Below are 27,863 nucleotides of genomic sequence, written 5' to 3'. Positions count from 1 at the left end.
ATAGGATTGGTCCCAGAACAGATCTTTGGGGAAACCCCACTAGTTTCCTCTCTCCACTCGGAAAACTTACCACTTATTCCTATACTTTGTTTCCTGTCTTTTAACCAGTTATCAGTCCACGAAAGAACCTTCCCTCTTATCCCATGACAACTTACTTTACTGAAGAGCCTTTGGTGAGGGACCTTGTCAAAGGCTTTCTTGAAATCACCAGAGTATCCCGAAATAACTATCCCGTGTCTTCACAGCAAGCCTGTTATTTCAAAATATAACAAGCTCGCTATTCCGATATCCCTGTAAACCTCATAACACAAGGAGTAAGGGATATTTCGGAATAGCAAGTTATTTTGAAATTTGGCACTGTGAATTTGGTGGTGTTATACACCCTTATCTGCCCCTTGTGCATGCACCTTGTTGAGGTGGGGCAGCTTGCATGTTCTTATGAGCCTAGGAGTTTTGCCGGAGGGAGCTTATTGCACATAGTAGGTTCAACCAAGCCGGTAAGCTCAAGGGGAGAGGAGCCAGACTAAGCGTGCACACTGATCCTCCAGGATTGGGGGTTGGCTCAGGGCTAACAACCCTGACCTGGAAAAGGTTTTGTTACAAAAACAGCAACAAAGAATTTCTTCTCGACTGTGTGTGATGGTCTTCCAGAGCCACTTACAGTGACGTGTATGACTGCCAGTGGTGAAAGACATGAAGATGGAAGTCCTGCGCACCGAGATTAAGACCAGAGTTGGGATAAAGGAAGCAGAAACAAGGACGATCCAAGACAACATGGCGCTGGACTGCTGAAGTAGAAATGAAGAGCATGAATCACACTTGGGGCACTATTTAGAGGCTGGCCCGAGACAGGCAGTAGTGGAGGACCTTTGTTGCTGCCCTGTATGCCAGTGGGCATGAAGGGCAATGATGATGCACCCTTATAAAGTTCTGTCAAAAGGCTATTCTCTTAGTTTTATAAGGAATAACCTCTCACCTTCTTGCACATAAAAGATCTCATCATTGTAACCCAGGACCTTGTATAGTCATTGAATGTAGTGCAAAGTACTGTAAAATTCAGAATGGTAGCCTTTTACACTCACTTTGCCATGGTGTACTGTAAATGACTATATGCAATACAGAGCAATAGTGACTCAGGCTCAAAGAACCTGCCTACCTGAATGAATCTACAGAGAACAATATGCCCTCTGGAACAGCCCTCTTTGCCTTGCCCTAGCCACTACACAATCTCCATCAATCTCCTCTAGAGCAATATTCCAGTGTACAAAATGTACAGGCTAGTGGCTGCCATGCATCTGTGCCAATGCTATGCGACTTATGTAAACCCTGTGCAGGTGACTGAGAACTGCAGTCAAGGAAATATATTGAAGAACGAGTGTAACTGGAGAAGCAAGAAATAGGACCCGATTCTCAGCCACACTTTGGAAGCTGCATGGCCTTACAAAGAAACAGGTTGCCAACTTTCCCAAGCAGATGGACTGGATGCCATTTTTGGCTATGACATCCAGTTAGGGAAGTTAGCAATTGGTGTGTCCCCAAGCAGTGGTTGTGGACTGACCCACATAGCTGTGCTGTATAACCTGTTTGTTCCCTAAGTTATAGAAGAATCCCATCATGCAGAGCCTCCCTCCTGGCCTTGCTGCCACCACTCGAAGTGTGTGTGGGGGAGGTGCATCCACCAAGGCTGACCCTAGGATTTATGGGGTCCTATGCAGTACTATTAAACTGGTATTCCTATGCCCAATGGCAGTGGGGAGGGGAAAGTATTTTTTATAGCTATGATTTTATAATCTTCAGCAACACACTAATGAAATATTTTAAAACAAATTTTAAACTAAGGTCTTGTAGACATAATATATTCAAAACCTTCAGAGGGGTAGCCAAGTTAGTCTGTAACTGGAAAAACTTTAAAAATCCTAATAGTCTTGCAACACCTTAGAGACTAATAAAATACGTAGATGGTATCATGAGTTTTCATGGGCACAACCACTTCTTCAGATGAATGGAGTTATTAAAGGTTCAGTTTCTAAATAAATACAGGATGGGGGGGGGGGGAGGAAAAAGAAGGAAAATATAGAAAAGGGGAAAGAAATAGTTAATTCGGGTGCATCTACACTGCACCGTTATTTCGGAATGCGTTATTCTGCGATTACTAATGTGAGCATCTACAGAACAATTCTGTTATTTTGAAATAAATTCAAAATAATGGACAGCTTATTCCGACTTCTGTAAACCTCATTCCACGAGAAATAACACCTCTTTTTATACCCCTTGGGTCATGTAGGCTTCTTCCTGGTCTCAAGTGGCCAATTAGGAAAAATGGCTTTGAACACCAAGTTTTCCACGAAGGGTGCAAAGCATAATTTACACCTGGAAAAATGCAGACAATGGGCACCTCTGGTATGTGATGGGCGAAGATACCTTTCCTGGGACATTGCAGGCGTGTCAATTATTGGTACTAGCCATCAGGGCGACGGGAGGCCCCGGGTCGTCAGCTAGCCCATTTACTGTCTGGTTTCTGTTTATGGTAGAATCAGGGACAGGCAGCACACCTGAGTTCCTAGGGCATCAAAGGCTGACTGCCTTTCTCTTGCTCTCTCGGGAGGGGGGCCGGAAACCAAGATGGGGTTTGTGTCTGGCTACACCAAGGCAGCCACCTGACAGCAGGGAAGCCTCAGCCGCTGGAGTATGCAGGAGAAATTGATGAGGGAGCACATCTCCACACTCTGCGCCCTGCACGAGACGCTGGTCCGGAAGGACACACAGTGCTGGAGAGCGATATGGACGCAACGTGATGGAGAGCTACAGCAGGGACGCAATGTGTGAGCAACTGTGCAGGCTCTCCTTGCCCACACAGAGCTAGCTCCTGCTGCCACTTCTGCCCCAGTCCCAGTTCCTGATCCTGCCCCTCCTCCCATGCCAGCCCCTGCTCCTCCTCCCATGCCTGACCCTGCTCCAGCCTCTCCTCTTGCTTCTTCCCATAACCGCCGTGTCCTGGTTGCCAAGGTCCCTGCACACGAGGCGGAGGAACCACCAGAGCCAGGTACCACTCACAGCCCCAGTCCTGAGCCTCTCCTCCCCACTCCAAGGTTCTCATTCCCCCTCCTTCCCTTTCTCTCTCCCCAGTTTTTTCCCCTATCACTCCCCAGTTACTTCTACCCCAAATAAATAACCAAAGAGCTCTTTTTTTTTCAAAAACAGTTTTTTAATTGTCTCAATAGGGGAGCAGGATGGAGGGGGGAAGGGAAGGATGAGGAAGGAAAGGCAAAGAGGGGCAAAGCACAGGCCCCTAGTAGGAAGGCCCTGGGGAGAATGTCATTGGGGTCCTTGTGAGAAACTCTCCCTCGGGGCCTCCCAGATGTGCATCCCTACCTGATGGGCCTTGTGGAAGGCATCTGTGCGCGGCTGCTCAAATGTTTTTCCTCCGTTTCCGGCCTCTGCCCCCCATCCAGGGAGGAACACCTCCCCCTTCCTCACAGAGGCTGCAGAGCACGCAACATGCTGACACCATTGTGGGATGTTCTGCTCCTCTACATCCAGGTGGGTCAGCAGGCATCTGAACAGTGCTTTTAGACACCCAAAGGTGTACTCTGCCTGCATTCGGGACCTGCCCAGCCGAGCATTAAAGTTGTCCTTGCTGGGTTCAAGATGTCCAGGGTAGGGCTTCATAAGCCATGGCAGGAGAGGGTAGGCCATGTCCCCCATGATGCACAGTGGCATGTCCATGTCCCCGACCCTGATGGGGCACTCAGGGAAGAAAGTGTTGGCCTCCAGTTTCTGGATTGGCTGGAACTACGGAACACACAGCCGTTGTGAGCCTTCCCTGACCACCTGATGTAGATCTGTAAACTGCCTGTGGTGGTTGACCAGGGCCTGCAGGACCACTGAAAAGTATCCCTTGCGGTTCATGTAGAGAGATGCCCAGTGGTTGGGGGCCGGATAGGGATGTGGATGCCATCAATAGCCCTCCCCCACCCCTATAGTTGGGGAAGCCCATGACAGCAAAGCCAGAAATGATGAGGTTCATGTTGCCAAGGTGGATGACCCTGCGCAGCAGGATGGTGTTGACGGCTCTCACCACCTGCAAAAGGAGACAGACAAAACAGAGAATCACTGGGGTGCCAGAGCCCTTTGGAAATGACCCCCTCATTCCCCCCAACCACACCAGGACCCACCCCTTGTATAGCCCTTCACCCCCAGGAGTGCTGTGTGAGGGCAGGGCTGGAGAATCCCCCAGGGAAGGGGGATTCCCCCCACCCTACCTCCAACCCTCCCTTTCCCTAGAATTCCCCTTTCCATCACTTCACACACTCTCCTCCTGGGACTGCACCATGAGAGTGCCATACCTGCATGACAAGGGCCCCAACAGTCAACTTCCCCACACTGAACTGGTTTCCAATGGATCAGTAGCTGTCCTGCATGGCAATCTTCCAAACAGTGATGGTGACCCACTTCTCCAAGGGGGTGGCAGGTTGCATCTGGGTGTCCCATCGTGTGAGGGTAGGGGTAAGCCAGGCACACAGCTCCAGAAAGGTTTCCTTCCTCATGCATAAATTCTGGAGCCATTGCTGTTCGTCCCACCACTCTATCATGAGCTGATCCCACCAGTTGGAACTGGTGTCAGCCACCAGAAGTGGCGGTGGACAGTGGGGTTAAGCTGAAAAAGTTGTACTTCCAGGCACAGATTGAAGGTCTCCTCAAACAGCTGGGGTTCTGTTCCTGCAGGGCCTGGAGGGTAGCCTACAGAAACTACTGCAGAAACTGCAGCTGGACATATAGGGACCGTCGAGTGTCCAGAGGCAATTCCAGCTCTTTAGCTGGCAGTGCTGTGGCGTCTAAAAACAAAGCAATCAAAGCACAGAGTGAAAATGCTTTGCATTCTCTCAGGCTTCGTCTTCACTGTGAGATCTTCTGGCAGAAAATATGCTAACGAGGGGCTCATTAGCATAAGTTGTGCTCTCATTAGCATATTTACTGCCGTTTCTTTTTGCGCAGTGCTATGTGCACATAAAGAAGCAGTGTGGACTTTTTTTTTTGGCTCAAAACCCCAATTTTGCGCAAGATCCTTATGCCCCTACAGGACAGGCATAAGGATCTTGCGTAAAACGGGGGTTTTGAGCCAAAAAAAAAAGTCCACACTGCTTCTTTTTGTGCACAAACCATTGCGCAAAAAGAAACGGCAGTAAATATGCTAATGAGATCCGGCATATTTTTCTGCCAGAAGATCTTGCAGTGAAGATAAAGCCTGAGAGAAGTAGGCAAACAGAAGAACCTGAGAAATGGCTGTACTGGGGGAAGAGGGGGTCCCTTTAAGCTTGTGTCTCAGACAGCCTCAGGCAGCAGCTCCAGAAAGTAACTGCTGACCTGATGCCCTGCCTGAACTGGTTCCTGGTGGCCTTATATGTGAGTTTGCATCTAATCAGTGTGGACGCTCTATTTCGAAATAGCTAAGCACCATTTTGATGCTCATTTTGTGTTGAGACGCGCTATTTTGAAATAAGCAATTCTGGAAAATAAAGTCCGGAGCAGCTTATTTCGAAGTTAGCGTGCAGAGTAGACACCCCCTTAGGCTATGTCTAGACTGCAAGCCCCTTTCGAAAGAGGCTTTTTCGAAAGATACTTTTGAAAAAGCCTCTTTTGAAAAAGAGCGTCTAGACTGCAAGCGGAACTTTCGAAAAAGCAAGCAAGAGCAGTCTGGATGCTCTCTTTTGAAAACCCCCTGTTTGCATTCAAGAACGCCTTTTTTCGAAAGAGCACTTTTGAAAAAAGGCGTTCTTCCTCGTGAAATGAGGTTTACCACCGTCGAAAGAAAAGCCGCGTTCTTTCGATTTAATTTCGAAAGAACGTGGCTGCAGTCTAGACGCAGGTGAAGTTTTTTCGGAAAAAGGCTACTTTTTCGGAAAAAACCCCTGAGTCTGGACACAGCCTTAGAGTGTCCATGCTACAGGACGCTGTTGGAGAAGGCACTAATTGTTCTTAAGTGCCCTTTGTTTGGTTTTATGTGCTTAGGAAGTGGAATGCACTGAGCCATCCAGAAACCGACAGTCTCTACCCGGGGCTGACAAATGCCCATTCAATTCACCACCCCTCGAATGGCTCTTTCACAGGTTCAGTGCTGCCAACAGGGCGGGCCCTTGTGTCACTGTTAAGGGGCCCGGACCCGAGCCGCAGAGCAGGGCAGTGGAGCTGGGGGGACACTAAGACCCAGTGGCGGCGGCACATTCTGCCTGTGGGTGAGGCGGCTCTGGGTGACTGGAAGCTAAAACCTCCCAGCCTAGGCCACGGGGCGGCGCTGGACCAGGCTGCTTGCCAAGGGTGGGGCAGGTGGAACATTCTTAGCGCCTCTGTCCAGGGCTTGGCTGTTGCTAGGTTTCCGCCAGTCACAGGCATGCGAGGCCTCACTAGTCCCGCCCCTCAGCAAGCGACGGTTCTGCTAGCCAATCGTTGTCATACCTCTCCCCGGATATCGGGCCTATCAGCCAATCGAAATTCATCTATCGATTTGCCCCGCCCCCTAGAAGGTGACACCTTTATCGGCCAATCGCTGTCACTCATAAGCGCAACAATGTCAATTCCTAGTCGTCCATATCCCCATGAAAGCCGCTCCCCAGTCCTCTAACCAATCGTCATCGTTCTCATGGAGAGGCAGCGCACCTTGGTAACAGGTGCGGCCGGCGTTACTGCGTCATAGGCGCAGCAAGATTTTGATTGGCTGGCGGGGCGGCCACCGAGCCGCAGTCACAACACAGACCTGCAAGCTCGGCTTGTGATTGGCTGACTCGGCCGCTAGTGCGTGTCAGAGGCCGGCCGGATATTGCAGCGGGGGGGCGGGCTCTGCACGGGGCTGTGACGGGCGGCGGCCAGCAAGAAATCGGCCGCACTTGCAGGGACGTGTCCGGGGAGCTAGTGCGGGTGAGCGGGGTCTCGGGGCTGGCGAGCGCGGCGGCCCCGTCAGGCTCCCCTGGGAAAGCGAGAACGCGGGTTCCCTCTTGCAGGTAGCAACGGTGGCCGGGCGGAGACAGTCCGCGCGGGAAGGCGAACGCTTTGCGGGAACACCTGGCCCCTGCTTCGCGGGCAGCCTGCAAGGGGGAGGGTTGTAGGTGTTCTGCGCAGGGCGGGGGGGAGCGGTTGTAACGTGCTGGCTCGATCCTTCCCGCCGGCGATTGCCTCACTCCTGCCCCCCCCCCCCCCCAGTGGGGCGCGGCGGCGGGTCTGGCCTGCTCCCCTCAGGTGCGGGGGGGGGGGGCTGCGAGGGCGTCGCTGGCGGGGCCGGGTCACTTGGCGATCCAGCGTTTCCCCCCGAGCTCCCGCGCGCTCGTTGTCGGAGCTAGAGCCGCCCCTGCTGCCTGCCCCGCGCCTGGCCGGCCGGGGGCTGATCCCGGGAAAGGGGTGACCAGCAAACTGCCTCGCGGGAGCCGGGTTTGCAGGCGGGGGTCGCTGGCCGGAGATGTCTCCACAGCCCCGTTCGTTTCGCGTTTCTTGGGGTCACTCCTGCCCTCTGGCGATGGGGCTAGAGACCCCCCGTATTGATGGGGCTCGGAAGCGTGTGTCTGAGGGCGAGGGCAGGGAAAACGGGGCTGATGCTTACTCCTTGCGCTTTGACTCCTAGTGTATCTTTGAGATCTGTTGGCTGGAGAGGTCGTGCAGGAAAACCTGCTCACAAGGATGTGATTGCAAAGTCGTACTCTGGCTTGGGTGGATGGCTTGAAAATTAGGGGATGCAGTTTGAGAGGGGCTCACAATCTGAGTATTTGTCTGAGCACGGTTCATGTACTAATTGAATTGGTTAACTAGTTAAATTAGTGAAATCTATACTATGGATGAAGTCATATTGAGCTAAAACTGCTAATATTTGTATCTAGTTGAATTTCACCAATTTCTTCTATTTAAAAAGCAGACAAATTTTTTTGCAGAATTTTTTTTCTGAAATTTTATATATTTGTAAGTGCTGCTTTAAGCTTAAAGGAGCATTCTTTCCGAGCTTTTCTGACTGGCTGAATGGACTCAAACTATGTAATAAAAATAGACTATTCGTCTTGACTGAAACTAGCCCTTGGTGATTATTATAAGAGCTATACAAGAAATGTACCAAGCCTAAATGGCAAATTGACTCATGGCTCATTACCCTACAGCTTCATATGGAGTTTATATAAACAAATTGTTCCAAAATGCTTTACCGACACCCAGTGGGTGAGGTAATATCTTTTATTGGACTAGTCTGTTGGTGAGAGAGACAAGCTTTCGAGCTACCCAGAGCTTGTGTATCTCACCAACAGAAGTTGATCCAATAAAAGATATTGCCTCCCCAAACTTTTATGTATCATAACCTGGGACCAACGGTGTTGCAACCGCACTGCACAAATATTTTAGTTACTACAACTAGCAATTGGGGACAAAGAGAACAGAAGAAATTGTGGAGAGAAATTCAGAGTTGGTAAGAGGTAGACAAATGAGCTGTACCAAAGAGGAGCTGCTTCAGATGTGCACAGTGGCTAAAATCTCAAGGAGATAAAATAATGTTGAAAGGGAGCAGGGGCAGGCGAGTAGTAGAGGCAGGGACCTAAATGGTAGGTGTCTCGGTGAGAGTCCCAACTCTACTAAAGTACTTTCTACAATATTAGGGATGTTAGTGTCTAGTCATTTAAACGGTTATGCGACAAGCCTGGGTTTATCAGTTAATCCAAACAACCACACACACCACACCATATCCCTTGCTGCCTTTGTATCAGAGGCAGCAAGGGGAGGGATGTGGGAGCCAGCTTTTAAGTCCGCTCCCTGCACATGCCTGTCCTGCGGAACCACCTGTCCCCTTACTGCTGCCTCCCACAGAGCAGCAGAGTGGGAGACAGGTGGGAGACAGTGCTGCTTCTGAATTTCTCTCCCCAATTTCTTCTGTTGCACCCCCTCCCCATTGCTAGTTATAGTAATTACAATATTTATATGTAGTGTAGTTGCATTAGTGTTGGTCCCGAGATAGAAGAGAGAAAAGTTTGGTGAGGCAATATCTTTTATACTGATAGGGAAGCAGCAGCGCGGGGCATAAGGGGAGGGGACCAGCGGGAGCTGGTACGTGTGGGAAGCTGTCTTTTAAGCTGGCTTCCTGAATATATTGGCTCCTGTGAAGCTACCTGCCTCCCACAGAGGCAGTGGGAGCGGGGTATGATGGGAGCCAGTGCTCGTGCGGGAGCTGGCTTTTAAGAACCCTTTAAAGCTGGTTCTCCCCTCCTGGCCCTGTGAGCACCAGCAATGAGTAGCCATCTTGCTCCCCGCATGCTCTCCTCCCAGGGTGACAGGTTCCAGACCAGCTCCACCTGCCACCCTGCACTGCTGCCTTTGATACAGTGGCAGTAGCATGTGGGGATCAAGGCAGCTCCATGTAGCTGGTGCTAATAGAGAGGCAGCAGCATAGGTTGACAGCGGGTTCTCTGGAAGTGGGGCCAGGAGTATATTGGCTGCCAGCCCTGTCCCCGGGAGGAACATTTTAGTAACCATATAACCCTTAAAGTTGTTGTAGCTACACAATTACTAAAATAAATTGTCTAACATCCCTACTTTCTATTAGGATAGCTGACCATACTAAGTCCATCTCATGCTTTTGTAATGAAAAATAATTTTTAAAAAAAGCTACAGAGACTGCACTCTGACTTTTTCCTATTCTTGGATGCATTTCAGTGCAGATGAAAATAAAATGACACATGATGAAAAGTCATCAAGTTCAGTTCCTTCATTGGGAATGTTAAAGAATTTTCAAGTTAATACTCTTAAAAGGCATGCTGTCTTGCAGAGTCAGCTGATCAAATCCAAAGATGAAAAAAAATTGCTCAAACTACAAAATAGGCTATTAGAATGCCATCCATAGTTGGACTTCACTGTTTGTAGGCTTACTTCTTTATTCCCCATTGAGAAGTTGCAGACCTGTTCAATGGCATCCTTCCAGAGAGAGAAGTGCAGACAGGAATGCAAAGAGAATGGATGTTCAAATACGATTTCTGTTGATTTTTTTTTTTTTACAAATGTTTTGAAATACCGTGGAGAGCTTTTGATCTAGTTGAAGTTGATAATTACTATCATGAAAACTTTTGTTTCTGAAGTTCAGAATGAATGTGTAATATTGTCCTACTAATAGGCTAATGTGTTGGAATATTTTATTTATATTCCAACTAACCTCTAACTTCTCATTCTATATGTGTTTAGGATAAAAAGTGACATCTAAGTGCTGGAAGGGGTCTGAAGAAAACATTTGCAGCTCTTTACTTGGGATACACGTTATGAACCCTTTCTGGAGCATGTCTACAAGTTCCTCACGCAAGGTGGATATTTTAATAACCAGTATATGGATTATTAATTGTTCCTCTCTTATGAAGAAGTACTGTATAGTATCCCAAAAGAAATTTAAATTTATTAAAATATAAAGCTTGTAACTATCTAGTGACTTATAATGAAATCTCCACACTCCATCTTGAAAAAGAAATCTTGACAAGATAGTGTTACCTACGTGCTGTGGGATTCTTGACTCTCACCTAGACATCCATGAGGTAAATGGAAGGTAGCTCTGATTACTAGAATTTGTAAAACTGAATCCTCCAACTTGCAGTATTATGCTGCAGCGTCTGCCTTTTAAGTATAAGCTAATCTGTTCACGGAAAACTGAAATCATGACTACCTCAAGAGGGGGATATTAGTAACTTGAATCATGTTGACAGTTTTATCCAGATTTAAGGTTTTTGTAGCTGTGATATTCTGGGCCAAATTTTCAGCCCAGCTTCAACTAGATGTTTGTTGAACATAAGCTGCATACTAGGGACTTCCATGTCTGTTTGACCTAAATGATGAACACAAATCTCAGGCTTCTGAAAGATTTTTAAAACCTGTGTTCTGTCAGCAACTCTTGTGGAGAGCAGGGTGTGCTCTTCAACATGAGTCTCTCTGGTGTGTGTGTGTGTGTCTCTCTCAACTCCTTCCTCCCCTCAGACTGGTGCTGGAATATAACAAAACTATGGATTGCCTTGTAGGTTGTAGGTTGCAATGATCGTTGTTGCAAATGAAAATACTAACCTTGACTGCCTTTCTAGCATTTGGTTGGGACCTAGTTGATTTAATACCTTAAAGTTGGGCACTTGGGTGGGGATATTTAAATGTGTAGCATAGAAGAAGAATTCTCTGGTCTTTTAAATGAAGCTACCATTTGTAGTAGATCTACTTTATTTGCAGCTCTGTGTGTGTCTGTGGGGGGGGGGGGGAAATCATGAATAAAAATACTGAAAGGTTGCTGTTGGGTTGAATACTTAGGATTCTGTCTGGTATCTTGAAAATTGTAATGTGCCCTCTTAAAATTAGTGAAACTGTTCAGATTTACATAAAATCTGGTTACAAGTACTGTAGATGCTTGTTCATAATCTGATTTATTTTTCAAAAAAATCCTGCTGTGAATAGCCAGGATCGGCTTATGATTGGGTTCTAAAAAGGCAGGGCAGCAGCAGCAGGGGACCCGACATGAGCTGGGGCAAAGCAGTCCCTGCTTGCGCAGGGTCCCAGATGCTGCAACTCTGCTTTTTAAATGTAGTAAGAGCCACCAGGCAGAGCTGCGGCATCTGGGACCCATCAGAAGCCAGGACTATTGTGGCCTGGCTCATGCCAGGTCCCCTGCTGCGCTCTGCCTTTTAAATGTAGTAAGAGCCTCATGGCTCTTAGTACATTTAAAAAACCAGAGTCGCAGTGGTCTGGGACCTGACCTCCCCCACACTTCTAGAAGAAAATGGTAAAAAGTCACTGATCTGTTTATAAGTTGACTCTAGAGTACAGCAGTCCGATACCTTATAAACAGGCCAGTATCAGATAAACAGGCCAGTATCAGACTGCTGTACTCTAGTCAACTTATAAACAGATCAGTGACTTTTTACCATTTTTTCTCTACATTTGTGGGGGTCAGCTTATAAACGAACAGGCTTATGTTTGATTGTTTACTGAGGTGTGGAAGCTTCCTTCCCATCAGGTATGAGGACACTTCTGTATTGATTTCTAGCAAGGTAGACAGATTAGCCATATGTAGTTCAAATGGAGAATAAACTAAAAAGATGCTCAGTCCTAGTCTGAAGCAATCTTTTTAATCAAAGTACCCACACAGGTATTAACAATTTACAAATGCTCCTGAGAGAATTCTGTGCCCCCCAAAAAAGAAATTGTGCAACAATATTTTAAAATGTTACATATTTTATTTGTCAATAAATACATGGCACCCCTCAAGCGTAGCAGTATAGAGCATAGGGAAGTGGCTGCACAGAGATGGGAGATTACCTTGCAATGAACCCTAGTCCCCACCTGCTACCCTCTCTCCCCCACGATTCAACGGTGAGACTGCACCTGATCTTGATATAGCACAAGGGCTGTGTCAGCCTCAGAAATACTCTTGAGTCCTATCTCACCTTCTTGCTTATTACCTTGGTGTGCTTAGCACGTCCAGCTTTGAAACCTCTCCTTGCTCCCATCCTGGTGTGGGGCAGGTAAGCTCAGTTTGGCAGAATCCAAGTATGGAGGAGCTTAGTCTATGTATGGGGAAGGTGGAATTGTCCACGTGTGTAGTGAGACAATTCTCTGTGGAGGAAGCTGAGTGTGGTTGGCTTGGTGTGGGGTCCCGATGCAGGGCAAATGAAGACAGAGACTGGATGGCAACGTGTGTGGGTAAGTGCAGTTCAGATTCTGGGGGAGAGGGCCTTGTTGGAGGTCTGGATGGGGGGGGGGGGGGGGGGAAAGGTCCAGGTGCATGGGACCAGAGAGCACCTCCCTGTACAATGACCTATCTGCCCTCCTGCAGCTGAGGAGCCATGGTGGCAGGAAGCAGGGTGATTGTGCAGCCGGGGAGGTGTCTAGGGATGGGTCGGACCTGGCCCTCGCTATTCTTTGGAGGGGAAGAGAAAGTCCTGTCCTCCCCAGCCCAGCTGGGACTAGTGGCTGAGCCTGACATAGGGTAGAAGCTAAGGATGTGAATGGGTAACTGGTTAACATCGTCCTTACTGGGTGATTCTTACATGTTAACTGGTGCCAAGGAGCATCCCCCTGCTTTCGGCCTGCTGCAGGTGGACGACTGCTCCAGCAGGGCCAGGAGCCTCCTGCCGTTGGCGGCAGCAGTCCCTGCCCTATGGCCAGGAGCCTCCTGCTGCCAGTACTGGATCCCACTAAGGCTAATCTAATATTTAACTGGTTAACTGATGATCAGGACTTTATATCGGAGTAGAAGCTACTTGCTGGGGCATTCCCAGCCTTTTTTCCCCATGGTAATTTGCCTTTCTGCAGACTCATCAAGGTTCCCAAAATGATGCACCTGTGGTACGGGGGAGGGGTGCATAACCTCTCTTGAAGCTTTCCTGGCAGAAGTCAGTTTTCTGCAGAGAAGTGAAGAGATATGGAGGGGACATGAATTCTGTACATGCTCAGTGGTGCAGAATTCCCTCAGGAGTACATGGAACAGTCTGTCCAATATGTTGTTCTTATTTAGCAGGAGAAAACACAATTAAAAGTGCAGTCTTAAGGCCTGTTCAGTCTTTTATCAGCATTCTCTGCTATAGTGGAAGTTATAGTGGGGGTAATCTTGATGTGAATGTTGTAAGATCTGTTCTCAGACGTTTTATGGATGCCACCAGACAGTCGCATGGTAACTTTCCATATAAAACCTGTTATCCTAAACATGCAGTCTAAATTCTAAGCTATAACCCAGAAGTTCATGTCTTGGCCTACCTGCTGAACCATAATTACATTCTCCCATATGTAAAATGAACACTTTTTCAGGCCTTTTGACTACTTAAGTGCAGTGGTAGTGATTATGTTCTTGGTAATAGAAAGCATGATAGTCGTTAGCTAGTTAACAGAGAAAAGTACTTAAACCGACCACATAGACATTCTGTGAATGTCTTCTGCATGGATGGCTGTAGGTAGCCCAGACCATCTAATGCCGTGGTCCCCAACACGGTGCCCGTGGGCGCCATGGCGCCCGCGAGGGCATTTGTGTGCGCCCGCCACGTGCTCGGGGCTGGCCTGGCCCTTGGGGCGGGGGGTGCCGGCCCCGGCCCCAGCCGCTTGGAGGAGGGGGGGGGGGGTGCCGGCCCCGGGCACGCGGAGGAGGGGGGGCGCGCGGCTATGGGGGGGCCCCGTCCCCGCCCCTTGGCGCCTGGTGGGCGAATGGCCACGCCCCCTGGCGCCCGGCCACCACCACAGGTTGGGGACCACTGATCTAATGTGATGGTTAAAGACAGTAAGGATAGGCCTGTATAATATACCCAATTGTGTTATGCCTGCCTCAGCACAAACATTTGGCATAGAAATGCTTGAGCTCACTGCCAAATAATGTTCTCCATATTCTTACCTCTTTTTTATGATACTAATCATTTATTGGAATCATAGTTTTAAATTGCAGAGAGAGTGGTTAGTGGAATTGGTGGCTAATCTCAGTATATAAGTGTTAGAAATAGACTGATTTGGAAGCTGATGTTACATTACCTATCAGTTTCTAGTAAAATGCTTTAGGCATAATCTACAACTTTACCACCTCCTAATAACTAAAACAGCATCTCAGATTTGAACTTGCGCCCATAATAAAGAAACACTGTAAAGAAGCAACTTGTTAGGAGTCTATGACTATATAATAACAAAGTGAAATCTTTCAACCCTAATTAAGCTTTGTTGGTATATGATTGAATAGAAGTTTTACCTTGCAGCCTAAACTATTAAGTATTTTTATAAAAAAATAAACTTGAAATGCTAATATCTTATATAAGTATTTAGTATATGTAAATTTATTTAACAGAGACCTGAAATTGAAGAAAAGACTCTGCCTGGAGAGTTGAAAATCAGTCCTCCACGTGCCTCTATAAAGAAACAGCTGCCTTCTATTCCAAAAAATGCTGTGCCGATGACCAAACCTGCTTCTCCTGCCCCTTCATCCCAGTCTACAAATGGAACACATGCCTCTTATGGGCCTTTCTACTTGGAATACTCTCTCCTTGCAGAATTGTATGTTGCTTTTAGTTTTAAAATGTTTTGCCTTTTTAGCTCAGTGGCTTTGTACTTAAAACTTAAACACGGTTGGCAAGAGTAGATTTAATATTAGTATGGAACTTGTAAAACCATATCCAGAATTGTCATTTAAACACTAAATCTGGTGAAATTACCATAGTTTATCATAGAGCTTGTTTTTTGGCTATAACTTTGAATGGGCCTCTTGTACATAGTAAACTTAAAATCCAAATATACCTATCCTCATAAGATTAATTAATTCCATTGCTTTTAGGAAGGGAAGTATGTATTTTTAAAAAAGTATAGTTAACTAAAAGCCAGTGAATGTCCAGCAGGAAGTTATCATGTTATCTTCCTAATCTCACCATTGGTTAATGTGGTGACTTACTAAGACTAGGATAACCATATCTACTGTTTTGACTGACACAGTCCCTTTTTCAAAGAACAAAACAGGACAAATGCCCACTTTTGTCAAAAAGGTGGGGTGCAGAGGAACGTGGGAGGAACTAGTGGCAATGGGGGAGACTGAAGCAGTGGGTAATGAGGCTCAGGTCTGTGGTAGGGGTGTAAAATCCCATTTAATTGAGTAACCAGTTAAACATAGTATTTAACGGGTTAACCGATTGGAGGCTGGTGAGCGGGGAGGTTTTCTCCAGCCTGGCTGGAACAGCTCCCTCATCTCCCTCTCCTCCCCAGGCAGGGACTGCACTGGTCAGGCTGGAGCAACCCCCTGCCCATGATAGTGGGTAGCTGCTCCAGCCCTCACCAGTTAACCTTAACCAGTAAGCTTTTTGGTTAACCAGTTCAGTGCTCACAACTCTAGTCTGTGGCTTGGGCCAGCCCCGTGGGGGGGATTGGTAGTCTCGGACAAGTACCTGGGGCCAGCCCTGTATGGAGAGGGGCCCTCAGTCTATACCCATATGTCTCATTTTTCCTTTGGCAAATTATGGTCATCCTAATCAAGGATTTCCAGACTTTCTCATGCTGTTGAATTTTCCTCAGTCTTGTGACTGCTTACGTGGAAATTCAATATTAGAAAAATAGTATTTAGCCATCTTCTAATGAATTTTGCCATGAAATTTATAAGGGGTGGAGCCAGTGAAATGTAACTAGTGATTGTTCCATGGGCCAGCAGGAAGTGCTTTCAACCAGTATTTCAAGGATAAGTCGGAGCAAGAATGCATAAAAAGCACATTTTGTGTAGAAAATTTTTCTTAGTTACGTAACTTGTATAGTGACTGTGCTGAGAAGCTATGCAGCTGATTTGTGAATGCAGTTTCCTTGAGCCCTGGTGCAAGTGTAAACTTTGAAATATGCTCTTCCCACGTAAAAGTCTGAACTGAAGAGAACTCTTCAAAAATATTTTAGTTTATATTTAGAAAGTTTACATTTTTTTTTCATGTTTGAGTTTGACATGTTAATCAACTTAAGATGCCAATGTCGTGAAGAGCAGCGGAGAATAATGGTCTCCTGTTTCTAAGCAATTGTTGATGGCATTATGGAAATCTAAGTCTAAGCAAAAGGCACTGGATACAACAAATGTTCTTTTTAAATGAGGTACTGTAACAGATTGTGTCATCTAACTTTGATGCTGGTACAGCCATAGACAGTTGTTCATTACAGGTTGAACCTCTCTCATCCGGCACCCTCGGGACCAGACCGGTTCCGAACGAGAGAGTTTTGCAGACTACGGGAGGTCAGTATTTTCTAGCAGCATTATCACTACTTCCACTGCTTACTGTGCTTTTAGAAGACATTTAGGGGTAAATTAGAGCTTAACAGCACAGAACACTGAGGGTATGTCTATACAGCATTCCTCTTTCGAGAGAGGAATGCTAATGCAGAAGAATGAAATTGCAAATGAAGTGCGGCTTTGAATTTCCCATGCTTCATTTGCATAATTGCATCTGGGCGTTATTTTGAAATACCCTATTTCGAAAAAAGAAACGCTGTCTAGATGCAGTTATTTTGAAAGAAAACCCTTCTTTTGAAATTACCCTTAAACCTCATTTTATAAGGAGTAAGGGTAACTTCGAAAGGGTACTTCTGTATGGAGAGGGGCCCTCAGTCTATCCCCATCTGATGTCTCATTTTTCCTTTGGCAAATTATGGTCATCCTGATCAAGGATTTCCAGACTTTCTCATGCTGTTGAATTTTCCTCAGTCATGTGTGACTGCTTACGTGGAAATTAAACCTCATTTTATAAGGAGTAAGGGTAATTTCGAAAGAAGGGTTTTCTTTCGAAATAACTGCATCTAGAGAGCGTTTCTTTTTTTGAAATAGGGTATTTCGAAATAACGCCCAGATGCAATTATGCAAATGAAGCACTGGAAATTCAGATCCGTGCTTCCTTTGTAATTTAGTTCCTCTGCATTTGCATTCCTCTCTTGAAAGAGGAATGCAGTGTAGATGTAGAGAACTGGTGGGACTGTGGGACACTTGGCCTCACCCGTGAAAAGTGGACATCTGGCTAACTAAAATCATTCTGGACGACGGATCTTTTTGGATAAGAGGGTTCTGGATGAGAGAGGTTTAACCTGTAGTTCATTGCTGGCCTGCTGTGGTTCAGCTTAAAACAGACTTGTGTGTATGCCAGCTAATTAGAGAAGCTTATTCACAAATTACTGTTGCTAAATATTGTGTTAAGCATTCTATTTCAGTGAATGATTCTGTAAAATTCTATTTAGTATGTCCAACACTATGTTGGAAACATACCAACTTTTTGGTTCCCCTCTCTGGGAACAGCAAACGTGTTGTATTGTGCTCTTATTCACTCTCAGCATTGCAATGCTATTTCCATTATATAATGGGGTCTACTAAAGGGTAAAAACAATACAAAGAAAGACCAGGAGAAAAATCAGTTGTAATCCATTTGACACGAAGGGCTTAAAATCATGACATTAATGATGTCCATGACAAGAAATGGAGGGCTCAGCTCAAACTGTTGTGGCCAATTTCAAGTGAGTGGGAGAGAGGACAAACAGCTATTGAAGCTCAGGTCATATGTTGAATTTTTTTTTCTTGCTTTGGGTTTGGTGATTCAACTGTTACCAGCTCCTAGTACTCTAAGGCCTTGCTTGTCTAAAATATTTTCTTATACTTGCCTACCCTCCTTGGCATCTTCACTTGCCCTATTCTTTTGCCATGCAACCTTTCCCCTTGATTTAGTAGTTATCATTATTATGGCTGAAAATATTGTTTAACTTTACAGTTAAAGCTATGGTTAATATTAAGTATCCATGGTTCTGAGGGTGTGTCTTTTTTTGTTTTTGTTTTTTTTGTGGTTTGTTTTTTTTAATTCACTACCCGTTCCCCAAATCCCTTTGTCAGATGTTGCTTTTACTAATGCATTTTCTTGTCTTTTTGAAACCTGACTCATTCATTGCTGTGTAAATCCCATGCAAGTGAGAGAACCACTGTACAGGAACAAAAAACAGGACTATGTAGCACTTAAAAGACTAACAAGATGGTTTATTAGGTGATGATGAGCTTTCATGGGCCAGACCCACTTCCTCAGATCAAATAGTGGAAGAAAATTGGCACAACCATATATACCAAAGGATACAATCAAAAAAAGGAACATGTATGAAAAGGACAAATGAAATTTCAGAACCGAAGGAGGGTGAGGGGTAAATTAGCTCACAGACAATGATATTAGAGGTGATAATTGGGGAACTCTTTGTAATGGGTAAGATAATTAATGTCTTTGTTTAGACCTAGGTGTAAAGTGTCGAATTTAAGCATGAATGAATACCCATTACAAAGATAGCTTCCCAAATTATCACCTCTAGTATCATTAGCTCACAGACATTTACCCCTCACCCCTCATCCCCCTTCTGTTCTGAAATTTGATTTGTCCTTTTCATACATGTTCCTTAATTGTATCCTTTGGTATATATGGTTGTGCCAATTTTCTTCCACTATTTGATCTGAGGAAGTGGGTCTGGCCCATGAAAGCTCATCACCTAATAAACCATCTTGTTAGTCTTTTAAGTGCTACATAGTCTGGTGTAGCTGAAACAAAAAACAGGACTAACACGGCTACATTTCTATCACTGCTGTACAGGAAGAGAGTAAAAATGATTTGATGCAGTACTGACTTGTTAAATTCATTAATATTTTCCCTCCTCTTTCATTTCCAGTAAGTTTGCAAGAAGAAGAGTAAGAATTTCTTGCCAGTATCTCTTTAAATGGTGGGAAGGTGTTCTTTAGTCTCTTACTCATATACACACATCCACTTTCGGGACCGGAGTTCCTTGTTGACATATTGGCAACACAGCAGTAGCCTTACCTGTGTACTGAGAAGTCTTCTGGAAAGTGCATATGCTAATGCAGTTCTTATACAGATCTTTGTACTAAATGACTGATTATTATTACAGCACTTTGGTTGTAAAGCAGAAGCTTCCAGGAGTCTACGTGCAGCCATCTTACAGATCAGCATTAAGTAAGTTCAGGAGTCATTTTTAAATATGATGATATTCAAGTCATTTTTACCCAACTCATAAAACTCTTCTCTTGCAGTGTGGTTTGGAGTAATATTCATAAGACATGGCCTCTACCAGGATGGTGTGTTCAAATTTACAGTCTACATCCCTGATAATTACCCGGATGGCGACTGCCCAGTAAGTGCTGGTGTAATCTAACAATAATTGTGAGAATTTCATTTTCTTTTATGGAGTTAGGGAATGGCATTTGTTCAGCTCTTGGAATTGGCTTTGGTCACTGGCCGGTGAAGATTAGGAACACACTTCTGACTGTCTTGTACACCCTACCTACTGTTGGTGGAGGATCATCTTGCTACTCAGTGGCAAATCCTCAGTGCCTGCATAGTGGGTGAGGTTGCCTTTCAGGCTCTTCCAGTTCTATTAGAGTTTTAGGACCTCGTTGTGGTAATTGTAATTATGAGACTCCTGAATCGTAGTCTCCCTTAAAGGAGTTTGACTGCTTAAAGTAGATGATGACAACTCCATTTCTACCCTCACCCAGCTTAAGTCAAGAAAATATTTTATCTCATAACTTCATGTTTCCTTTTGTTGTATAAAATGAGACTGTATCCTGTGCCACAGTATCCTGTGCCTTGTTCCTTCCTATGCTAAAACTTTTTTAGGATTGGCAGCAAAATATTCTTACTTATGAAATTGACCACCTCTGTCAATATTACTGCTTCTAGAGCATAAGGAGGATGTGCTTAAACCAGGTGTTTTAAATTTGTTTGCTATTGGCAGAACTTTATATCCACAAACTCCTGAAGGAAGCTTAAATATTGTTTTTAAAGGGACCATATCGGTGGGGAATCAGTTTAAAAAAAAAAATTAAAAATGGTAAATTCTGTACCTGTTCCAAGATCCCCCTGCTAGTTTGGGGGTTTAAAATCATTTTTCTATTAAAAACTGCTTTCTTATAGATACACAAATAGTAAGGAACTAACTAACTTTAAAGAGGAAACAGAGAACTGGCCAGACAAAATAATGTCAATTTTACTTTGTACATATGATTTTCTTCTTAATTCAAGCAATGTAACAGGTTGTTTATAACAAAAGTAGTGGAGGTCCTCTTAAGAGTTTGGGCACCCATTAACGGGGCCCTAAAACTGTAAAAATACATTCAAGTGAATGTTTATCATATATCAAATAAACCATGGGCTTGAGTAATTACACTAAAGCAATTTTGACCTCTTATCTTTACCACAGCGCTTAGTGTTTGATCTACCAGTCTTCCATCCACTAGTAGATCCTGTCTCAGGAGAGTTAGATGTGAAAAGAGCATTTGCAAAATGGAGGTGAGTACTAATATACTGGTGTCCAATACAGAAGAGCTGTACCAATGCCCCTTGCTAATTAACTACTCTCTTCTTAGGCGAAACCATAACCACATTTGGCAAGTACTAATGTATGCTCGCAGAGTCTTCTACAAGATTGATACAACCATTCCTTTGAATCCAGAAGCTGCAGTGCTGTAGGTGTCATACATTTTTTGACTATGTATTTAGAACTTTATATTCTGTTTTCATCACGTGTTTTGAATTACTTACAGACAAAATGCCTATGCCAGAGTCTAAATTAAATAGCAAAATTTACTGTTAGTTTTTAACACCAGTTTATGGTATCAGCTAGCTGAACAAACTTAAAATACCCCATTTTCTCCCCCCTCCTCTACCCTCTCCATCATACTGAAAAAGCAAGACTGCTTTACAACTTGCTAATTTCATATGGTGAAGTTTTAAGAAATGTCTCTCTTACAGATATGAAAAAGATATTCAACTGTTCAAAAGTAAGGTGATAGACAGTATCAAACTATGCAGCAATCATTTATTTGATCAGCCTAAAATAGAAGATCCCTATGCAATTAGGTAAGTAGCTATGCAATGTACTTCTGTAAGTTCTACTGTCTGAATTCAAGCACACTCGGTACAGTTTTTCGGTTCTGGTCTAATGACCCTGTCGGTTTCTTTCTTCTCCTGTACAAAAATCCCTTCATACACATTTGAATTGGGGTAGTTGATGGTTAATAATGATTAATGCAGGCTCCAGTTTCTTTCAATCTTAACCAGAGCTCTTCTTAAGGACTGAGAAAAATAATCACTTTGTGACCATTAAATACAAGATAGGCTTGATTGTTTAGCATGAGTAACTAAAGCATTTCAAGGGGCCACTCAAGGTGAAGTGGCCCTTGAAATACTTCTCCAGTAATAGGAGATAAAAGGAGAAAAGTTTGTGGGGGCATTTTTCTCCAGGACACAACTGATTTCCTCCACAAACTCCCACATTAACAACTTCACTCAGACCACCACCCTTTCCACCCCAGTTGTCGCCTCACTGTATACCAGCACCCCTCACAATGATTTCATTTCTGCATATTTTGAGTATTTTACAAGACAATGGATAACCTTTGGATATCCAGCCCAACTAATCCACTTCATCCTCACCCATAATTTTACATTCATTAGCAAGCACTTTGTCCAATCCATGGGAACAGCCATGGATACGAAGATGACTATCCAATAAGTCAGCGTCTTCATGGGCCACCTTGAAGACTTTCTGGACAAATGCACCATAATCAAGGCTATACCTGAGTTCATCAATGATATTTTCATATAGGCAGACAACTTAAACTCTCTGAGAGTATTCCACCACATCTCTTTACATTCTCTCAGGTACTCTTACACCAACTTCCTGGACACCATAATCATCTTCAACAATGGAATCCCAAAGGCAACTTTGTACAAGAAACCTACTTGTCACCACACTAGTCTTCACCTATCCAGTAACTACCCCAAACACACCAAGAATTCTGTTAATCTATGGTAGAGTGCCTGATTATTGATAAAGCCCCGAGGAAGAAGGGCTAAACACAATCACAGAATGGGCCACCTAAATACCCTACTTTGAAACAGTAATGAAACCGCTTCTGACCGCACACTTCTGGTGTCTGTCACCACAACAGGCAGGAACCCACTGGGGGTATCTTCAGTTACAATCCATTGGTGATGGCAACCACATCCTGAAAGATCTTTCCTGCACCCCACTCTTTGGTCTTCAAACGACTTCTAGCCTCTCCTAGCTCATCATCAGAAGTAAGTTCCCTACAGACCAGAACATACCAATTCTGTGTCATCAGACCCTGCCAGAAGAAGAAATGCAAAACTTGTAGACACTTTCCCACTGCTGTGGTGATCCTCCTCCTCCTCTCCCGCCTCCCATTCCCCACAATTCACCTGTCAAAATCCATTGCTCCTATACATGCCTCTTGCAACCTCATTCACTGTGCTAAATGCCCCACTAACCGTGTGGGTGAAACCAGTCAATAACTACACTCTCGAATGAATTCTCACAAAAAAATAAAACAAACACCACAGAATGCGTCTCCTAAAGCATTGACTATCTGACCTCTATCATTCTCAAAGAGAATCCGCCCAACATCTGAAAAACATCTAGCTTGGCATATTACATTCATAACATTGCTAGGTACTAAAAGTCAGACTGAGTAGACACAGTAGATTTATGGGTTATTACAACAATCTAGAACCCACCTAACCCTTCCTCCCAGCTTTTTTTCCCTTTTCACTTATGTCTGTAGAGTTGTTGGCAGGCCATTTCATCTTGAATGGTCCCTTGAAATGTATATTAACTATTTATGCTAAACAATCTGACACTTGGCATATGTTTTTTTTAGACCTGGAGAAAAGCTCTTTGCAAGAGCTCTTTGCTCTCCAACAGAAGACACTACCTCATCCACCTTGTCTCCAATATCCCCGGACCAACATGTTTACTAAAAGATTGCCAAGCTGATATGTACATTTCCTTAATAAATATCCATTAAATCCTTGGCTTGCTTAGTGAATATTTGAGAAAAGAATCTGTTCTCTGTGGACACCCATGGAACATATCTGCTATTTTACAAGCTGAACTTCCGTGTAGTTTGAACTGTTGGAGTGGCATATTAACACACACTGAAATTTACAGGAGTTAGAACTCACTAGTCACTTTGTGGATTAGATGTTTTTTTCCTCCTACCAACATCTAATCCCCAAAGGAGAATCGAAATGTTTTGCAGCTCACAGAAAGCTGAGTAAAATTGTCCCACTGTCATTTCTTTAACTTTTTTCTGAAGTAGGGGAGGGAAAGTGTAAAGCAAAATCGAGTTCATAACACTTCTGTTTTCTCCTATAGCTTTTCTCCATGGAATCCAACTATACATGATGAAGCTAGAGAGAAGATGTTGACTCAGAAGGTATGTAGACAAAGTCCATCTTATTTATCCTACAGTAACACTCCTGTTTTGGGAACTATAGAGCCAGGGATGATCTTTATTTCTTTTGTAAAGAGCTTGTATTCATTATTAAATCGTAGCTAGGTTGGGCAGCTACGTAAATGTCTTGACTCTCAAGGACAGAGTACCCAGCAACTCACTTCCAAAATAATCTTGGCTACACAGTTGTTTGCTGCCAAGGAGCACAGTTAAAGGTTTGTGTTTTATTTCTAAAGAGATGTCAAGTGATGGAAGTGATTGTTAATGACCAACACTAGCTACTGTCTGGTAGCCTGTCCCAGGTTGGATATGCTCAGTACTGTGTGTCTTTGATTTGCCCTGGTGACTTGCTTAAACACAGTCACTTTCTTCATTTGAGAAGATTCCTTACCTCACAACATAGGAGTCAGAACTTACAAGCAATGTAATTAGAACTCTGCTGGGAGGAGGGAAATGCTTTACTAAAACTACTTGGATGCTGCTGTTCACCTGAGGAAATGTGAATTGAACAGCAGAGCAGAGAACCCTTCTATAACACTGAAAATAACTTCCCCAAACGATTTGGTCAATGCCAGAGTTGCTTATATTTTGTATTACATGGAGCATAAGCCATGGTGTTTTCCTGGTCGCTAGGGATGCTGCTGTCACTCCCTGTGCCATGCAGATACATAAGTATGTTACTGTTCCGATATCTGTGGAGTCTAGGCGTTTTGGACTCTTACAGTACTATTGAGTCATAGAATATTAGACCTGGAAGGGACCTCAAGAGGACATCCTGAAGAACTAGTGCATTGTCTAAAAGTGATAAATTGGGCGTACACACAGGCCTCTCCATGCTAAAAGCCAAAGAGTCTACTATGCAACTCACAGCAAGATGGTGGCTAGATATGCTGTATAGAAATCCGGAACCTGATTTCCTCTCTGATCTTTTAGGAAAAGAGCCAGTCGGAGGGCTGGATCCGGCCTGCCTAGCTCTTCTATCTGGCCTGCATGGCAGTTCCTGGCCTCACCCCCAATGCATTGCCTAGGAGCTGAGACATGCGAGCCCTTTCAACTGCTTCTATTTAAAGGGCATGCACCTTCCCTGTGGCTGCCAGGCAACAGCTGCAGGGAAGGCGCAAGCCCTTCCCAGCTCCCAGGCTACATGCTAGCAGCAAGGCTGGGAGCTGCAAGCCCTTAAATAGCAGGAGTTGAAAGGGCTCACAGCTCCCACCGCCCACCCCAACTAACATGATGCCTGGGAGCCACAGGGGAGGCATGAGCTCTTTCAACTTGTGCTATTTAAAGGTCCTGCCCCTTCCACGGCGGCCCACAAACACTTCAAAAAGTGGACCCCTTCAAAAATGATTGCCCATCCCTGCTTTAGCATCTAGCCAAGTGAATGCCTTAGCCCCTTGCCTGTTGCCATCTGCAGCTTGCTAAGATACTATTCTACTTTCTCACTCAACTTCAAACCTACATTCTGCTTGTTCATTCTCACTTCTACATCTAGCTTAATAGTTAGATAAAGTTTTGTTAGTTAATAGATAAAGCATTTTGTTCTGTACTGTTAAATGGTCTTCTCATTCATCCATCAGTTTAAAGGAAATTAGCAGTGCTACAATATTGGCACTTATCAGTGCTAGGGTTACAGTTATTTACTCTAGGATGCTGGAATCCTCTCGGTTTGGGAGCGTGCCCTCTGCCTTGTGCACTATGATGCAGAACTGCTTCCATCATCAAACCCTGGATCTTGTACAGTAGCACCACTATACTGATAGTGTACACTATAGTGGGACCAACTTGAAGTCCAAAAATGGAATTAGCCTTCTTACTGTTGATGTAGCTTCTGTTAAGGTGTAAATAGGGTTGAGACCACGTTTGACTACAATAATCTTGGTAGGGAAAGTAGCAAATGCTTGTTATGATGGGGTTTTGGGAATGGGTATGAACAGAATACAATAAAAAATTATTTTAAAAAAAACCAACAACCTAGCTTCTAGCTTTAGGTGTAGAGTAGCAAAAGTGTACCGCAACATTGAGATTACTTCTGTCACACTTTGCATGTCTGACATTAGTACTGTGTAGTCACTTTATGGCACATTGGTAGCCTGGTAAATCAAAATGTAGTAGACAGCTTGTATAGTGTGCATGAATAATAGTATCCATGTCTGCGATGCAGGGGTGACTATAAAGATTGTCAAGTGTGGTTTAAAAAAAAAAAAAAAACCACCCCAACAAAAAACAACTAAATGCTTTTTTGTCACCATGTAGTGGTTTCTGATTCTAACTTTGTTCTGCCTAGAAGAAGCCAGAAGATCAGCACTGCAAAAGCATGCAGGTGTCTGGCCTGTCTTGGGTAAAGCCTGGTTCGGTGCAGCCTTTCAGTAAAGAAGAGAAGACCATGCCTACCTAATTCTTCTGGACCATGATGCACAAAACACTTTGTGGGTGGAGGGAATGTAACGGAGAGAGAAACGGCAAGCTGGCAGTTTCCTTCTTGACTAAGGATTAGTAAAAACTGAACGATAGCAGTGACTTAAGTAAACCTGCTCGGTGGATTTTATGGACTCTTCTCAGTGTTTTACATTTACATTAGGTTTTAACAGCAGCCTGGAGGCTGGGAGGATCTGTAAACACTACAGTACTTTCTATTAATGAAGACTCCCTAGGCTGGTAACTCCCAGGGCTCTAAAAGGCCTGGAGGGTTTGTTTTAAGCTTTTTTTTTTTTTCCTTTCAGGAATAGCAATTTTAACTCTTAAGGAACTGGCAGAAGTATTAGCAGGAAAAACTGATGCCAGAGGTAAGCTGTGTTCCTGTAAACTAATATAGCAGAGTTAAACACTATATTTAATGGTTTTAAATACATTGGTTTCTATTGTAAATACATTAGGATTTTAAATTGTAAATAGTGGGCTCAGTGACTCCTACTAGCACTTTCAAGAAAGGCAGAGCTGAGATCGGCACTCAGCATATGATGTATTACTGATTTGCAATGTTGTTGTCACTAAAGCACGCATTAGTCTGACAAGGTGAGAGCAGTGTGTTGGGTTTACCAGGCTCTATTACATAAACATTACAAATCAAAGCTTTATTGGTGGTTTTGATCTAATAAAATCTTAAAGGCGGTTAATAGACTTCCTCTGTGTTCAGACTGCAGGGATTACTAGGCTAGAATGACTAATGTGTGTTGTTAGTGACATCTTACAAAATAAAAAAAACCTGTTAACCTTGCTGCATTGTTCTTTTGTTTACCATGCATTAATCTTGAAACAAAAATCAAAGTAGTTGCTATGAAAATATCAGATTGTATTTTATAGATATTCTCTTTGGACATAAATCAGTTTTATCTACATGCTTTGTCCAGGGTACTAAAAGGAAGCCTTTAGTCTTGTGTGCACACACAGATTTCAAATGGGAGTTGACCTGTGACACTAGACCTTTGATATGGGGCAGTCTTAACTTTTCTCATGCACTAATGTACCTACTTCAGTTCCAGCTTCCAAACTCCACAGGCAATACTCTTGTTTTGCTTCTCATGCTCACATTTATTTTTAGAGAATTTACACTCAGTTGCTCATAACATGCTTTGTATTAAACCATTGCTATCAGGCTACAACAAGTAGTGGTTCTCTGTATCCTATAGAACAGTTTGGTTTTTGAATTTGCTTAATGATAGTTGCCATTTAAAAAACCCAAACCCCTGCTTAACTGCATAGAGACAAATAGTTTGAAGGGATCACAAATCACACTACTGCTGCTCCACTAGATTTATAGATTACAGAAAGAAGAGACTATTGTGATAAGCTAATGCATAGCCTCCTGCATAACAGAGGCTTGTCAGACTTACCTGAAATTAGTTCTTGTGTGAACTAGAGTGGTGTTTCTTTTTTGGAAGACATCCGATCTTCTCCCTCATTAGAATTCTAAGTGAAGACACCACAATGTTGTGGAGTTGCTCCAATAGGATGGTATCTAATAGAAAGGCCTGTTCCATCCCAGCATGATGTTAACTGACAGATGTATTGTGTAAAATCATGCCAGTGTAGATGTAGCCTCCCTGTTCTAATGCAAAGAGAATAAGCAGGGAATGCCGGAGTAGGGAGGGGCAAGATTTAAGGCCTAAGT

At 44.2% G+C, this 27,863-nt stretch overlaps 1 protein-coding gene across 7 annotated transcripts; it reads left to right on the top strand.

The window, feature by feature from the left end:
• The first annotated feature begins 6,642 nt into the window (after nucleotides 1-6,642).
• AKTIP (AKT interacting protein) lies at nucleotides 6,643-26,969 on the top strand. 7 transcript variants are annotated; one of them, XM_006121122.4, is made up of 10 exons: nucleotides 6,643-6,665; nucleotides 10,195-10,310; nucleotides 14,798-15,003; nucleotides 19,387-19,451; nucleotides 19,529-19,629; nucleotides 20,698-20,786; nucleotides 20,864-20,962; nucleotides 21,249-21,356; nucleotides 23,677-23,737; nucleotides 26,040-26,969. In XM_006121122.4, exons 2-10 carry the CDS (start codon nucleotides 10,269-10,271, stop codon nucleotides 26,148-26,150), a joined length of 882 nt encoding a protein of 293 aa, XP_006121184.1. In that variant the 5' UTR covers nucleotides 6,643-6,665; nucleotides 10,195-10,268; the 3' UTR covers nucleotides 26,151-26,969. The 7 variants fall into 7 exon arrangements, 5 of the variants coding, with proteins under 5 accessions (XP_006121184.1, XP_075796393.1, XP_075796389.1 ...); XR_012906732.1 differs by lacking the exons at nucleotides 6,643-6,665; nucleotides 26,040-26,969 and adding exons at nucleotides 6,763-6,912; nucleotides 22,451-22,580; XR_012906733.1 differs by lacking the exons at nucleotides 6,643-6,665; nucleotides 26,040-26,969 and adding exons at nucleotides 6,763-6,912; nucleotides 22,451-22,580 and having other exon boundaries at nucleotides 23,180-23,737.
• Nucleotides 26,970-27,863: the final 894 nt, after the last annotated feature.

The sequence above is a fragment of the Pelodiscus sinensis genome, chromosome 12 (genome assembly GCF_049634645.1).
Source record: "Pelodiscus sinensis isolate JC-2024 chromosome 12, ASM4963464v1, whole genome shotgun sequence".
Taxonomy (NCBI): domain Eukaryota; kingdom Metazoa; phylum Chordata; order Testudines; family Trionychidae; genus Pelodiscus; species Pelodiscus sinensis.
The sequence above is the reverse complement of the archived record's forward strand: the minus strand, read 5'-3'. Positions and strand labels throughout refer to the sequence as shown.